This window comes from Natrix helvetica (genome assembly GCF_964273705.1).
Source record: "Natrix helvetica genome assembly, chromosome: 7".
Lineage (NCBI taxonomy): Eukaryota > Metazoa > Chordata > Lepidosauria > Squamata > Natricidae > Natrix > Natrix helvetica.
Window position 1 is genome coordinate 77,171,701 of NC_138558.1, and position 14,973 is coordinate 77,186,673.

The 14,973-nt window shown below is 44.0% G+C and overlaps 1 protein-coding gene across 1 annotated transcript in view; it reads left to right on the forward strand.

Moving 5' to 3' along the window:
* ADGRA3 (adhesion G protein-coupled receptor A3) overlaps positions 1-14,973 on the forward strand; it is a 38,868-nt gene that overhangs the window by 17,706 nt on the left and 6,189 nt on the right. The window contains exons 10-17 of the mRNA XM_081958945.1: positions 2,470-2,619; positions 5,940-6,101; positions 6,615-6,818; positions 7,255-7,471; positions 7,940-8,148; positions 10,657-10,772; positions 12,490-12,613; positions 14,352-14,497. Of these exons, the coding sequence (XP_081815071.1) occupies positions 2,470-2,619; positions 5,940-6,101; positions 6,615-6,818; positions 7,255-7,471; positions 7,940-8,148; positions 10,657-10,772; positions 12,490-12,613; positions 14,352-14,497 (1,328 nt within the window). The remainder of the gene's footprint in view (positions 1-2,469; positions 2,620-5,939; positions 6,102-6,614; positions 6,819-7,254; positions 7,472-7,939; positions 8,149-10,656; positions 10,773-12,489; positions 12,614-14,351; positions 14,498-14,973) is intronic.

Consider the following 14,973-nt stretch of genomic DNA (forward strand, 5'->3'; position numbering starts at 1 on the left):
ACCCACGAAATATGGCCTTGGGCTTATTAAGGGGGACGGCTTATTGTTTTTGAGTTGCCGGGCGGCTGCTCCCTTGCGACCGGGCTCCCGAAGAAGTACTCCCTGAGTGGCATCCATCCTCCGTGCTTTGAAAGCCACAAAAAAAAAAACACCCAAGTGGCGGGCGGTGCCAGCAGCGGAGATGCCCTGGCTCTGCAGGTACTGTAGAGTTAGCCAAGGGCATTGTGAGCCTGCGAGTCGCACAAGCGGGGAGCGGAAAAGCCACTCGTGCAACCTCCCTCTCCAGCCATGCAGCGCCCCATTCACTCACCTAGGGGCATTCCGAAGGCGCCGAGCTGTGGGAGGCGGAGGGTGGCGAACAGGCGCTCACGTTGCTTGATGCCTTCCGGGTACCGCTAGGTCGGTCAGTGGCGTTGTGCCTGGCTGGAAAGGGGGGTTGCCGGGCGGCTGTTCGCGAGCGTCATCACCTCATGGCTGCTGTGTTGCTGCTGTGACAGTGCAACACAGCCATTCGACCCTGAGGCTGTGCCCGGCTCTTTGGGAGCCCGCTCGCAAGAGAGTGGCTGCCCGGCAACCCCTCCTCTTCAGCTGGGCACAGCGCCGCTGACCGACTTAGCGGTACCCCGAAAGCACCAAGCAACGCGAGCGCCTTTGCCCCCCACCTCGTTCCCACGGCTTGCCCCCTTCGGGATACTGCTAGGTTGGCGAGCGGTGCTCTGCCTTGCCGGGGGTGGGGGGGATTGTCCAGGGGGCTTATTTTCAAGGGGGGGGCTAATATTTTTGCCCACCCGAAATACGTGGCAAGGCTTTAGTTTCAGGACAGGTCGTATTTTCGGGGAAACACAGTAGCAGAGTCAGCCTGCAGTCCTGCATTCTGACCATTGCACCACCACAGCTTAGATAGCAATAGCTCTTAGACTTATGTTCCACTTTCCAGTGCTTTACATCCCCCTCTAAGGGGTGTTTACAGAGTCAGCCTCTTGCCTCCAGCAATCTGGGTCCTCATTTTACTGACCTCGGAAGGACGGAAGGCTGAGTCAACCTTGAGTCGGTCAGGATCGAACTGCCAAATTATACCCAAGTCATCTTTGTGTCTTGTTTAAATGGAGAATTAATGAACGAGAACCCTTGCTGGTCCTTTGTGCTGTGTTTTTGATCAGTACTAGGTTCTTGCTAAAGAATGATTTCATGAAGTAGGAAATACATTTTGTCTGTCTGGTTGCTTCGTTCCTGAAGAATTCCTTATAACAGAAAAACTTCATATAAAAGATTAAAGCCGTCAGTTCAACCAGCTTACTTGCTCTTTGTGCCTTATGATCTACACTATATTGCCAAAAGTATTCGCTCACAACCGCTTCTGATTATGTGGATGGGTGAGCGAATACTTTTGGCAATATAGTGTATGTATAGCAAGAAGTAGATCATTTGAAGATCAGGAAATCCTATTTGGTACGCCACTGGTTTATTTAGCGGCTTTCTATCCTTCTCCGTAATCAAAATCATCAGAGCAGCTCTCATGTATTTCCAATAAGTATCCCAGGATCATCAACACACTTCAGCCCAAATAAATGCAGGTGCCGGGAGCTGCCATCCCAGAATGATTCTCAAGTGGATGATGAGAAGAAACTCCCAATAAAATAGAAGGTGTTTGGTGGTGTCTTTAGGCGTAGGATTCCATTCCCAGGGAAGGTGGATTAAGGCAGCTTTATTATGGCAGGGGAGTTTCCTGAGTTTTACAAAAACAAAGCTGCACTCTGTGTACTGCAAAGGTTTGGTGAACTTCACGAAGCCTGTCTGTTGTGGCCCGCTGGTGGCCAGTGGAGCTGGCAGCAGAGTCGGAGAGTGAGGAGGGTTGGGGAGGAACCTGGGCCAGTCCTGGGGGCTGAGGGAAGCTCAGGCGAGGGCTCTGCATCGGAGGCAGAGAGGGAGCTAGGCAGCAGGGAGGCAGAGGAACAGCTGGAGCCTGTTCCCAGTGTGCGCATGCGCAGAGCTGCTTAGAAGACAAGAACAACTAAGAAGGCAGGGTCGACTTGGGAGTAAAGCCACACCTTGGGGGTGATTGGCCCCTCCCATAGGAAACAAAAGAGGAGCGAAGGGGGAGGGGGCTTTTGCAGGAAATAATTCGTTCCTTTGGTCGTTTCAAGAGTGGAAATCTCTGTGATTTTAAGAGACTCTGTGCCAAGTGTTGCCTTGCCCTGCGTTTGGAAACTAGTTATCTGGCAATTCTCCAAGCGAGATAAGGTTCGTGTGGATAAACATTCCTATGAAAAGCTGTTTGCGAAAGCCTTGCTGACTGTGATTGAAAGGAATTCACAGGCGTGTAAATAAAAGGGGTTTTGCCGGGACCAAATCTCTGCTTCTTGCTTGTTAAGGAAGCCTGAGTCAGAACAGCCTGTTCGTTTCAAGTCCATTTTTAATTCCTTGAATGCATTTTGCGCCTTTTTCCTGCACCGTTAATGCTTCATGCAGATGCCGCTGAACCTCACCAATGCCGTAGCCACCGCCCGGCAGCTCTTGGCCTACACCGTAGAAGCTGCAAACTTTTCTGACAAAATGGATGTTATTTTTGTGGCTGAAATGATAGAGAAATTTGGACGATTTGCTGAGAAGTACAAAGAGGTAATTAACTTTAATTCAGACCAAATAATCTTCAAGCCATATTTTCTCGTGAAAGGTCCTTCCTCCCCTAACGTATAAAAAGGCATCCTTCCCACATCGGCATGTTTGAATGTTGGAGACAACAGCTGCCTTTGGCCCTTAACAAAGGCAGTCACGTTGAAAGAGCCTTCAAAATTAAAAGCACCACATTTCTTTCTTAAAAGTCACCTGCTGAAGATTGGTAGTGCTAGAATTCCACATTTATACAAGTAGGCTTTAAGGTGATCTAAAATGTACGATGATATGTACGACTGGATAGTTCATTGCAGTAAGATTAAAACTTTTTTTTTGCTGTGATTTATGAAGTCACACAGGAACAGTAGCTTGCTACTATTTTGACAATGGTTAACTCTATAAAAATAACACGGGAATCCAGGGGCCAGGCTTTTGATGTACTTTAAAAGGGGTAGTCTGTAACACGTTTTAATCTGGCTCAGTGAGACTGTATTAAAGTCACTTTGCTGAGCTATAAAAATTAAGTCTACAGATTCTTGATTTAATGTTTAATACTTGTTAACACTAAACTAAGCAGTTTATATGGAAGCAAAAATAAAAGGTGAACAAATAGCTATAATCCCCCCCTGAAATCTGTATTTTTAAATCTGTATGACAATTTTATCTCCAGCTTCCCACCTTTTTATTGCAATAGCATCCAGAGTTGCCACAGTGGTGCCCTGTGCAATAAAAGTATGTAGTACAAAATGCAATATTCTTAGAAAATACGAGCATGCTATGTTAGGAACTTGACTCGGGTTCTATTATTTTTGTAATGATACAAGATTTTTTTTCCTGCTCTATTGACCAGTGCTATATACATTCTGGTCACTCCTTGGAATATGGCCTGGATGGTTGATATGATTGTTTTTTGTTAACTTGTAAAAGTATTTTGTTAAATACCAGAAGTCCATGGCACTAGGAGATCTTCAGATATTCTTGGCAAATTACATACTTTAATGTGATGGAAGATGGCAATTGTTAAGTACATAACTGAGGAGTAATGACATTAACTGCTTTCTGAATTAAATTTAAAATTTCCATGTAATTCTGGCTCCCTTCGCTAATTCTTTCCAAGGATAGATTCCCTCTATTTATACAAATCTGAAATACCATCAAAACAGAACAAAAAACAGCTGGAAGACTAAGCAGGACGTTTTGATAGAGAAACTTTTTATAGTGTGTGTTTTGCAGAATAAAAATGTTCTCACTCGTTGCCCCTGGCATCGCCAATTCAAACCAGGGAAATACTCTGTGCAATGTTTGCCAGGCAGTTTTAAAGGCCAAATGATGCGGGCATAATTCTTGATAATAAAAAAAAAATCCTGAACAACTTGTTTGTTCCACTTTAGTCAATTAGCAGGGAGGGAAGAACTGTTTTGTCTCCAGGAGAAAATTAATTGTACCTCATGAAATTCAAATGAAATGGGGGATTGGGGGGGGGGAGTGCAGCACTTAACTCAGTAGTTACAAGTCACACTTAAGCCCATCACACCTGGATAACTCCAGGCAACCAAGGATGGCTTCCATTTGCTGACGGTCTTCAGTTTGAGGGCTCTCTGAGCTTGCTTGTTTTCTGGCAGACGTTTCATGATCCAAATAGGTAACATCATCAGTGCTAGAAGGGAGTGAGGTTTGCAAAGAGGAGGAGGAGGAGGTCTGTGGGATCGTTGGTGATCTCTGAGCTTGCTTGTTTTCTGGCAGACATTTTATGACCCAAACTAGGTAACCTCATCAGTGCAACTAAGGAGTGGGGCTTACTCTCAGTTTACATTCTAGTGGCTTGCCCTGTTAGGGTTGGTTGGTCAGGTGTGCTTTGAGGTTCTTTGCTTGGGCTGTTGGCTTCTTTGGCAGTTTCTTGAATATAAACTGCCAGGAAGCCACACTCCCTCCTAGCACTGATGATGTTCCCTAGTTGGGTCATGAGACGTCTTCCAGAAAACAAGCAAGCTCAGAGAGCACCACGGACCCCTGAGGTCAACCCTGAGCTACAAATATCCTCCTTTATTGGCCTTCAGTTTAGATTTAGTTTGGTGCTGAAATGGGGAGTCCTTGTTTTCTGCACCACGAAGCTTTTACTGCATAATAAAATTCTGGTGGTCCTTCCCCTCCTTCAGGCACAGGCAGATGGAAGCCTTTTCCTTTTATAGCACGGGGGATCAAATCCAGATTGCGCCATGATATCTTTCATGCTGACTAAGTAAGCCTGTTGAGAGAAGTCAAGTTTGGTCTTACCTGGCCCTCTTTCAGAAAAAGAACTCAAGGCACACCTGTTCACCCAAGCAATTACAGGACAGGCCCAGCTACTTTTAACCAAGCCTGGTAATTTCCTTGGGTTTCCCGTTTCTGAAAATGAAATGATTTGGGGGGGTGGGGGATCCATTGTTTTAAACATCGCTAATTTTATTGGGCTTGTTTTATTTAAACTCCCTTCCCCCTGATTGACAGGTGGAGAAAACCTGGGCATTCCTAGAATAAATGTTTTGCTTAGTCAAACGTCAATGCTTCACACCTTATTCTTCTCTAGGAATAATCAATCACAGGGATTTATGGAACATTGATGTTTGATTGATTCCCAGCATTCTGAAAAGCTTGATTTGACTAAATTCTAACATATTTGAAAATTTGGCTCCATAGCCTTGTAAGGACTGCCTTTTAAATTTTTCCCATTGTATCCCTTTTTTAATTAAAAAAATAAAACCCAACACAATCCGATTACCGTAATTTCTATTTTTGCAAACACAAACTTTTGTGTTCTGGGAGGGGGGGGGAACCTACTTATGCATTTTTTTAAGGAGTGCACCCAAAAGCTTTCCGTTCAGTATATTATTCAAATGGGCAATTATAACCGAACATTATTAAGAATTATGTTCCATTTGTTGAGAAAGTATTTCCTAATCTATGGCACAGTAAGTCCTGCCGAAGAATCGATTTTGAGGCCTAGGAAAACCATGCAAACAAAACCTGGGTGTAATAAATTGCCTGAAGACCTGTCGTTAAAAATGAAATTGCTGAGTGGACAAAAGCAGACTTAAGGTGTGAATGGAGTGTGTGACATGACCAAGGGTTAAATTTAGACCCAAGGGAGGCTTTGTCCTTTCCAATTGGTGAATTTGAACGAGTGATAATACAAATACGGAAAGTGAAGCTCAAGAAACAACATCCATTTCTTGAATGGAGAAGCGGGGTGGGGTGGGGGGTGGATGTAATGAATAAACCTTTGGGAATCTCTGTGCAAAATTATGCCAAAGCTGAGACTGACATGTCTTCTGCTCTTCTCCTGCCAGCTGGGGGATGTGATGGTGGACATTGCTAGTAACATCATGCTGGCTGATGAACACATCCTGTGGGTGGCCCAGAGAGAAGCCAAAGCCTGCACCAGAATTGCACAATGCTTACAAAGGATTGCAACCTACCGGCTAGCTAACGGGGCTCAGGTTTACTCGACGGTAAGGACTGCCACTTTTGTTTTCCATTGGGATCCCCACGGATCGAGTCAAAGCTGTCTTTTACTTTCACTGAAATGTTTGAAAAGGGATCAGGATTCTGCCTCTCGGCCTTGTAACGCTTCTGAAAAGGAAGGTGGAGAGAAACTTTCAGAAATGGGACAGATCAAGGCAAGGCTGCATGGGGAATAAGAGCTCTCATCCCCACACCTGTGGGAGAGGCCCTTGGGTAGCAGTTCCAAATGGGTTTTTTTTCTTGATCACATGATAGCAGAAGCACTTACAGCCCTCTCTGAAGCAGTCTACAGAGTCAGCCTGTTGCCTAGCGGACCGACAGACAGGATCAATCAATGGATTGATTTACTATAATATTTTTATACACACACACACGTAATGCTTACTCTTCCAAGGTCAGTTCTTTGGAAGTTTTCTATTCTAACAATTTGGTGTATTTGGGGAGCTGATTTACCATTTTTGCGGCACAGAATTTTTCTTTGTGTTGTTTTATTTCAACAGTATTCTCCAAATATTGCAGTGGAAGCTTACGTCATAAAGGGCTCTAGCTTTGCTGGGATGACCTGCACTGTCTTCCAGAAGATCGCCGCGGCCGATCGCTCGGGCTTCTCTGACTATGGACGAAGAGATCTGGAGGGCAGTCTGGACAAGCAACTGGGCTTTAAATGCAACATCTCAAATACGTTGTCCAGCCTCGCACTTAAGGTGAATAAAAGCTAAGCGACCCTACGCGCATGGGCGCATGTGCTTGTATTTGTGTTCCAGGTGCCCTCCAGCATTGGAGCATTTGGGGGTGCTGCCGTTTCCAACTACAAACATGAAATGACCTTTGTACATGTGTAGATCCGAGGGGGGGGAGAGGGGGAGATTAGGCTGAAAACCAGCATGTTATTTATCCTATATGAATAGATTGCATCGTTTTAAAACTAACTATGATTTTTAAGCCCAAGTCAACCTGAGCCGGTCAGGATCGAATGGCTGACAGTCGGCAGAGTCAGCCTGCATGCTGCCTTCTAACCACCTGAAAAATGGGCCATCAGTCACTTTTTTCCCCCAGTGTCGTCGTACCTTCCACGCAACGCGCCGTCGTCACTCGAGGACTACCTGTACCCTGCGTTAACTGCGCTGCTTCCTTTTGCAGAACACAGTTGTGGAGGCGTCTATCCAGCTGCCCCCGGCCTTGTTTTCCCAGAGGCAGAAGAGAGAGATCCAGCCCCCCACGGAAGAGGCTCTCTACAGGCTTCAGCTGATCGCCTTCCGGAATGGGAAACTCTTCCCGTCAACGGGCAATTCCACCACTTTGACTGCCGACAGGAAACGCCTGACGGTGGTCACCCCGGTCATCCTCACCAAAGCAGGTTTGTCCCTTAGCGGGCTCTCGTCTCCAATCCCCTCTTGGCGTCCCTTACTCCAGGGGTGTCAAACTCGACTTCATTGAGGGACGCATCAGGGTTGTGTTTGACCTTGGGGGAGGGGGGGAGGGAGGGGCATGGGCAGCTCGATGTCACTCGTGTCGGGGGCTCCTGTGGTGGCCCAAGTGCTTTGCCAGCGAAAACAGGCTCCCGGCTCCGTTTTCGGCTGCCACGGCCTCCTGCAACCCTCTGCCAGCAAAAGGAGAGCTTGGGAGCCCATTCTCACTGGCAGAAGACGCACGGGGCGGGTGGCCCAGCAGGCCACATCTAAGTACCCTGCGGTCCGGATCCAGCCCCTGGCCCTTGAGTTTGACGCCCTACACTGTCTTCCTTCTGGAAATACCATCTCTTTAATTTTAGCCTGTGCGTAAAAATACACACACGTACTTTCTCTTTTCTTCCTAACCACACAAGATGGCGTAAGCCCACCCTATCAGGACGTCCCCATCAATGTGACCTTGAGGCGCCTTGCGCACGGGGCGGAAGCGGTGGCGGCTCAGTGGGACTTTGGTCTGCTGAACGGACAAGGCGGCTGGAAGTCGGACGGCTGCCGTATCCTTTTTTCCGATGAAAATGTCACCGCCATGCAGTGTTCCTCCCTCAGCAATTACGCCGTCCTGATGGTGGGTTCCTTGGTTTCCTTAAGGGGGGGGGAACGACACACACAACACCCCGATAACGTCATCCAGGTGGGGGCCTTGGTTGGTTGGTTCCTATCACGGTATCAACCTGTCAGGCATTAACTTTGCTGTGCCGGGGAGTCTTGAGCGTTGCCCTCGGCAGAGGATGGCACAGGGTGGGTAGATTGTGTGGGTTTTAAGAGCTGCAGGCTCAAATCTCTCTCGTTCCTTTTCGCTGGGATGGAAACCCGCAGCCCAGGCTTCATACAGGTGGCCCTCAGCTTAACAACCGTTCGTTTAGTGACTGTCTAAAGTAGGGGTGTCCAAACTTGGGAACTTTTAAGACTTGAGGACTCCACAAGTCTTAAAAGTTCCCAAGTTTGGACACCCCTGGTCTAAAGTTAAACAACACTTTAAATGATTTATGACTGTTTTCCACACTTACGACCATTGCAGCATCCCCGTGGTCACGTGATCCAAATTCAGACGCTTGGCAACTGGCAGGTCCCCCCCCCGGGGGGGGGAGAAGAGATGTCCCATGATCCCCTATGGCCACCATCTGGCAATCAAAGAGTGGGGAAGCAGGATTCCTTTGCTAACCTAGCAGCTGCGGTGATTCACTTAACAACTGCGGCAAGCAAAGTCGTAAAACGGGACCAAACTCACCTGGTTGTCTCACCTAAGAACAGAAATGTTGGGCTCAGTCGTGGTTGTAAGTCAAGGACTATCTAACTTAAAAGAGCAACTTGCGGGTATATAAGAGGCAGATGAGGCTACCACCTTTTGAAATTGCCAATGTTCTGTTAAATAGGAAAGGACGAAAAAGATAAAAGAGGTCTGACAGATCACACCCTCTTAAAAAGCATTATGAAAGGAAAGTAGTACTTAAAACCACTCCCCATGGTCTTTGGATCTACAAGATCATGGTCTCAGAACATTAATTGGTACGCCATCTTCTTTTTTTAAAAAAAGTATATGACACTGAAATGTGCTATGAAGAAAAATTCCTTTTTTAATGGGGGGATTTTAGCTGTTTTAATAAGTTAATTGACATTATCTCAGCTTCCTTCTCTGAGTCATACAACGTGTAGCCCTTTTGCGAACTGCTTTTAAAAAGCATGAAAAACGTGAGGCTTTCTATCTATTGGGCAAAAATTCCTAGATTTATAGAAATCCTTTAGATTTATATCCTCATTTCTACAAATCAGCAGTGTAATGTTCCTCCCTCCTGTTCCTAACCCTCTTGAAAAGTGGATTGGACGTAAAGGAAAAGCGGCCCAGCGTCACTTCGGCCGCCTTGCTTTCTCTTACCAGAGATTAGCACCCCAGGGATGCTGTTCGTTTCTTGTCATTCTTGTTGTGAGCTTTTCTGTTGCACCCTTCTGTCATCGCTGTGCAAACGCATTTCATCCTGCTGTGATAAATAGGATTGCAACCCTTCCTGTCCATCAAGGCAATGTTCCCTCATACCCAGCGCTAGCTTTGGGTCTGGCATTTTTATCTCCAATCACAGTTTGCACATTATGGATATTATGATCTCCCTAATCCTGCCTGTAAGATGCTGATGGACTTGTATATGTATTTAAGGAGGCTACCAGACATCTTACTGGCAGGATTAGCCAGATAGATAGATAGATAACATAGATGATAGATAGATAGATGATAGATAGATAGATAGATAGATAGATAGATAGATAGATAGATAGATGATAGATAGATAGATAGATAGATAGATAGATAGATAGATAGATAGATAGATAGATAGATAGATGATAGATAGATAGATAGATAGATAGATAACATAGATAGATAGATAGATAGATAGATAGATAGATAGATAGATAGATAGATAGATAGATAGATAGATGATGATAGATAGATAGATAGATAGATAGATAGATAGATAGATAGATAGATAACATAGATAGATGATAGATAGATGATAGATAGATAGATAGATAGATAGATAGATAGATAGATAGATGATAGATAAGATAGATAAGATGGATGGATAATAGATAGATGATAGATAGATAGATTAGATAGATAGATAGATAGATAGATAGATAGATAGATAGATAGATAGATAGATAGATAAATAGATGATAGATAGCTAGATAGATGATAGATAGATGATAGATAGATAGATGATAGATAGATAACATAGATAGATGATAGATAGATAGATAGATAGATAGATAGATAGATAGATAGATAGATAGATAGATAGATAAATAGATAGATGATAGATAGATAGATAGAGGTGCTGATGATGCTCTGTTTCTTGTGATCCAACCTTTGGTGAGGCTCCCAGCTCCCCCTTGTCGAAAGGGTGGGAGGGAAATGGTGGGAGGAGCAGATCTACCTGATGAAATGCTGCCTGGTGGGCTCTGCTCCAGTCGCACGGCCTCCTGGCCTGGTCTAATGTTCCATTTGCAGTCCTCCTTGCGTTAGATGGAGACCCAGCTTGGACTAACCTTCTGAATTGTCTCATGTTGTCTCGCCTGTCAGGATTTGACAGGGTTCACCCAGTCAGCTGACCTCCTCCACCCGGTGGTCTATGTGTCTGCTGTGATTCTGCTGACCTGCCTCTTGATGATCCAAATTAGCTACGTGTATCACCACAGGTAGCCTCATTCTCCATGTCTATGAATTAACTCGGATTGAACCAGCGGATATATGTGAGGGAGGGGCGCACTGGCACTAACAACACATCTTGCTTCAGAGCACTAAAGGGCAGGTGGTCCTCAACTTAGTGACCGTTCCAAATTACAATGGCACTGAAAAAAGTGACTGATGACCGTTTTTCACACTTACGACCATTGTGGCATCCCCATGGTCACGTAATCAAAAGTTTAAAAGCTTGGCAGCTGACTCGTATTTATGACAGTTGCAATGTCCCAGGATCGTGTGATTCCCCCTTTAGCGACCTTCCAACAATCAAAGCCATCCAGGGAGCCAGGTTTAACAACGGTGGTACTGACTTAACGACTGCAGTGATTCGCTTTAACAGCTGTGGCAAGAAAGGTCATAAAAAGAGGCAATACTCAGCAAATCTCTCTGTTTGCAACATACATTTTGGCCTCCATTTGTGGTTGTAAGTCGAGGACTACCTGTAGCCAATCCTTTGCCGTCTTGGCTACTGACCTCTGTTGGGTTGCCAAGACTTGAGAGAGTGAAACAGGTGCACAAGCTTTGTGAAAATACCGCTTTGAAGAAAGATTCTCCATTTGTGCTTCATGAAACATTTCTTTCTCAGGCTTGGCATCGTTCTAACATTTCACCGAATCTCCCTCCCTGCCCCATCTAGGCCCGTGTGAAGATTAATACTGAAAAATACAGAGCTGCAGACTGAATTAGCAGGAAGGCTTCAATGTCATATTCCTCAATTCAGGGTATTAAATCATCCAAAGAGTCCAGTAAAACGGCTCTCTCCCCTAACGTGCGCTACACCATAAGCTCATAATCTATCATGCTAAAGTCTGCTCCAGATATACTCTTACTAACATTTTCATTTATTTATTTAATTTCTCCTCTAACATTGAGACCCATTCTGACGCTTCAGGCAGAGATAGGGTTATTTCTGGGCCTTTAATTATTTTGAAATATTTGTGATCCTGCTGGTACACCTTTAGAAAAAAGAGTTCTAACATTTGTTGCAGCTCTGTAGAATGCTTGCAAAATTCATTCCTGTAATAATTCTGCTTTGCCGTGGTTTCCTTTATTTTGGACTGATAACAGCATCCTAAATACAGGGGGACAAATACAACTGTTTAAAATTGTGTAAAGCCCTCCCCTTCCTCTGGTTTATAGATTGAGCAACTCTTAATTTATGAAAAATTTCGCCTAAAATGTGGCTTCAGAAAGATGTCAGAAAGAGATGAATAATATCAGAGAAATTTTCTGCAAGAAACCAATTCACTGCTGAACTTCAGTTAAAGTCTGAAACGTATTGGCATTTGCTCTAGAACATTTGAATAAATTAAGCAAGCAGGATGATTCCATGGAAAGTGGTGAGCATTTATTCTAAAACGGGCTCTAAAAATCTTTGCAATTTATAGGAACAGAAGGTGATTTTAGTCGTGTTACAGTAGTAAACCTTCCCTGAAGATTAAAAGCAGTCTCTCTTAGTTGATAATGCTGCCTGATTTTAGCTTTTTTCCCCTGCTGTTATAAAGGCATCACGTTTGTAAATACGTTTTTGAATTGATTATTTGAGTTTTACCAGGATGGTTTCAAGTTTTGGGGACCATAATTACGAATAATTTCTTTGTCTAATCGATTAATATTTAGGTTTGTCTGCAAAATAACTGCTGTGGGTTTTTTTCTTTTTCCATTCCACAGTGTCATCAGGATCAGTCTTAAAAGCTGGCACATGTTAATGAACCTCAGCTTTCATATTTTCCTGACATGCCTGGTGTTTGTTGGAGGCATAACTCAGACCAAACATACCAGCATCTGCCAAGCGGTAAGTCAGACGCATATTGGAAAAATTGCGGGGAAAGGAAAAAATAAACCCAAGAATGAAGTTAAAGAGGATTTTTTTTTTAAAAAAAAAACAGCGTTAACTTCATTTTCTGGAACTTTATGTTCAGGACATCAATTTTATTTTTTAAACAATTTTAAACAATATGTGTCTGGTAGCATATTTCCAGGAGATATATAATTTATTATATATATAAAAAGCCTCATCCTTCACGAGCCACAGCTCCCTTCATCAGCTACCTGGAGCAGCCAAACGGGTGTAATATTTGAAGGCCAGGTGTGGAGGAAAAGAAAACACGTTTGTGTAGATCCTGGGTGAAATCATATCGATGAGCAACTGTTATTGGTTAAAGATCTCCTGGGGCAGCCTGCCACGTGTCCCTGGGGGTGTGTGTGTGAGTTCTGTAGTCTCTGTGTGCTGCTACATTGCTGGCAAGTCATTTTATGCTTGCAAAAAAAGCCACTTGGAGATCTCCCGCAAAGGGCTCGGGCAGTTAAAATGCTCTTCACTTGGCCCTTATTTTGATTGATGGCGGCCATTAATTCTTCTAGCCAAAAGTCAAAGGACTCCCAAGACAAGGTCCTGACAAAAAAAATCACACTCTTGCGGTTTTGATTAATAGCAGCTTTCCCCAACCTCCTTCAAATGAGGGAGGCTCAACTGCCAGATTCTGTCAGCTGTCATGAACGCCCCTGGCAAACCTGGAAAGGTCCCCTTGGCTGGAGAAGATCCGTTTGTGCTTGTTTTGTTAATGAGTAATCTTTTTTTAAAGGTGTGTGTGTGTGTGTGTGTGGTGGCTCAGTGGCTAAGACGCTGAGCTTGTCAATCAGAAAGGTCAGCGGTTGTCTCACATATTGTCAAATGTTAACCGGATCGCTGATTTCCTGGGTCAGTTTCAGTATCAGCTGCCATTACATTTGTATTCTTTTTCGTAAAGGGATTTCTGAGCAGTAGAACAAGAGAATAGAATAGAATATAGAATCGAATACCAGAACAAAGAGTAGGAATAGAATAAGAATAAAATAGAATCGAATTGAATAGCAGAATAAAAAATAGGAATAGAATAGAATATAATTCTTTATTGGCCAAGTGTGATTGGTCACACAAGGAATTTGTCTTTGGTGCAGATGCTCTCAGTGTACATAAAAAGACAAGATACATTCGTCAAGAATCCTAAGGTACAGCACTTAATGATACTCATAACATTAAGCAATCAAATGATACTCATAGCATTAAGCAATCAAATCATATTAGGAAACAGTATCAGTATAAATCGTAAGGATATGAGCAACAAAGCTCCAGTCCTGCAGTCATAAGTGGGAGGAGATGGGTGATAAAAACGATGAGAAGACTAATAGGAATAATAATAATGCAGCCTTAGTGAATGGTTTGACAGTGGGGAGGGAATTAGTTGTTTAGCAGAGGGATGGCGTTCAGGAAAAAGTTGTTCTTGTGTTGAGTTGCCTTGGTGTGCAGTGTTAAAAATATACGCTAAAAAGATAAATGAGAAGTTTAATAAATGCATCTATTTTTGAAAACACAGCAAGTTCTTTAGTTTGATCATCCCAACAGTAGCTTTGCCAATGACCTTCCTGTTCCTTAGCAAGCTTTACTGGTTGATTGCTTGCAAAACAAACTGCTGAAGAATCGGAGAGTGAAGAGGTGGGGGGGGGGGATTTCTCTCTTGTTTGACATGAAGTTTTTGACGGCTGTTTTCCAGGTTGGGATAATCTTGCACTATTCCACCCTTGCCACCTTGTTATGGATGGGACTCACATCTAGGAACATCTACAAACAAGTCACCAGAAAAGCCAAACGGTGCCAAGATCCTGGGGAACCACCTCCTCCTCCACGGCCGATGCTGAGGTGAGAAGCCAGCAATCACCTTCGTTTTATTGCGATCTTCGTCACTCGACTGGACCAAATTTGACGGAGGAGTTGAAATCATGGTGCCATATTAGAGTTTATCTAATCAAAAGAGTCCACAGGCACAAGCACTAGCTTGAATCCCTCACTTCATGCCTGCAAAAACACAAATTACTACAGGTCTCCGCTAGTTTTAACATCCAGTGAATATGTTGAAGCTGGAATCAAGGCTTCATTTCTGGATAGTGTGTTTTGTTTTGTTGGGGAAGGAGAATTCAGAGAAGGAAAAAACGGGTTCATTTTTATTTCCCTTCATTATCAGCTCCTAAGCAAAGCATACAATAAATCATCAGCAATAGCAGAAGCAGAAGTGCAGGAAAGTTTCTCTATGCTGATCAAAACTCATTTGCTTGTAATGCCTCTGTAGGCAGTGTAGGTTAATTAATGGCAGTAGACCCAGTAATTAAAGGTGGTTC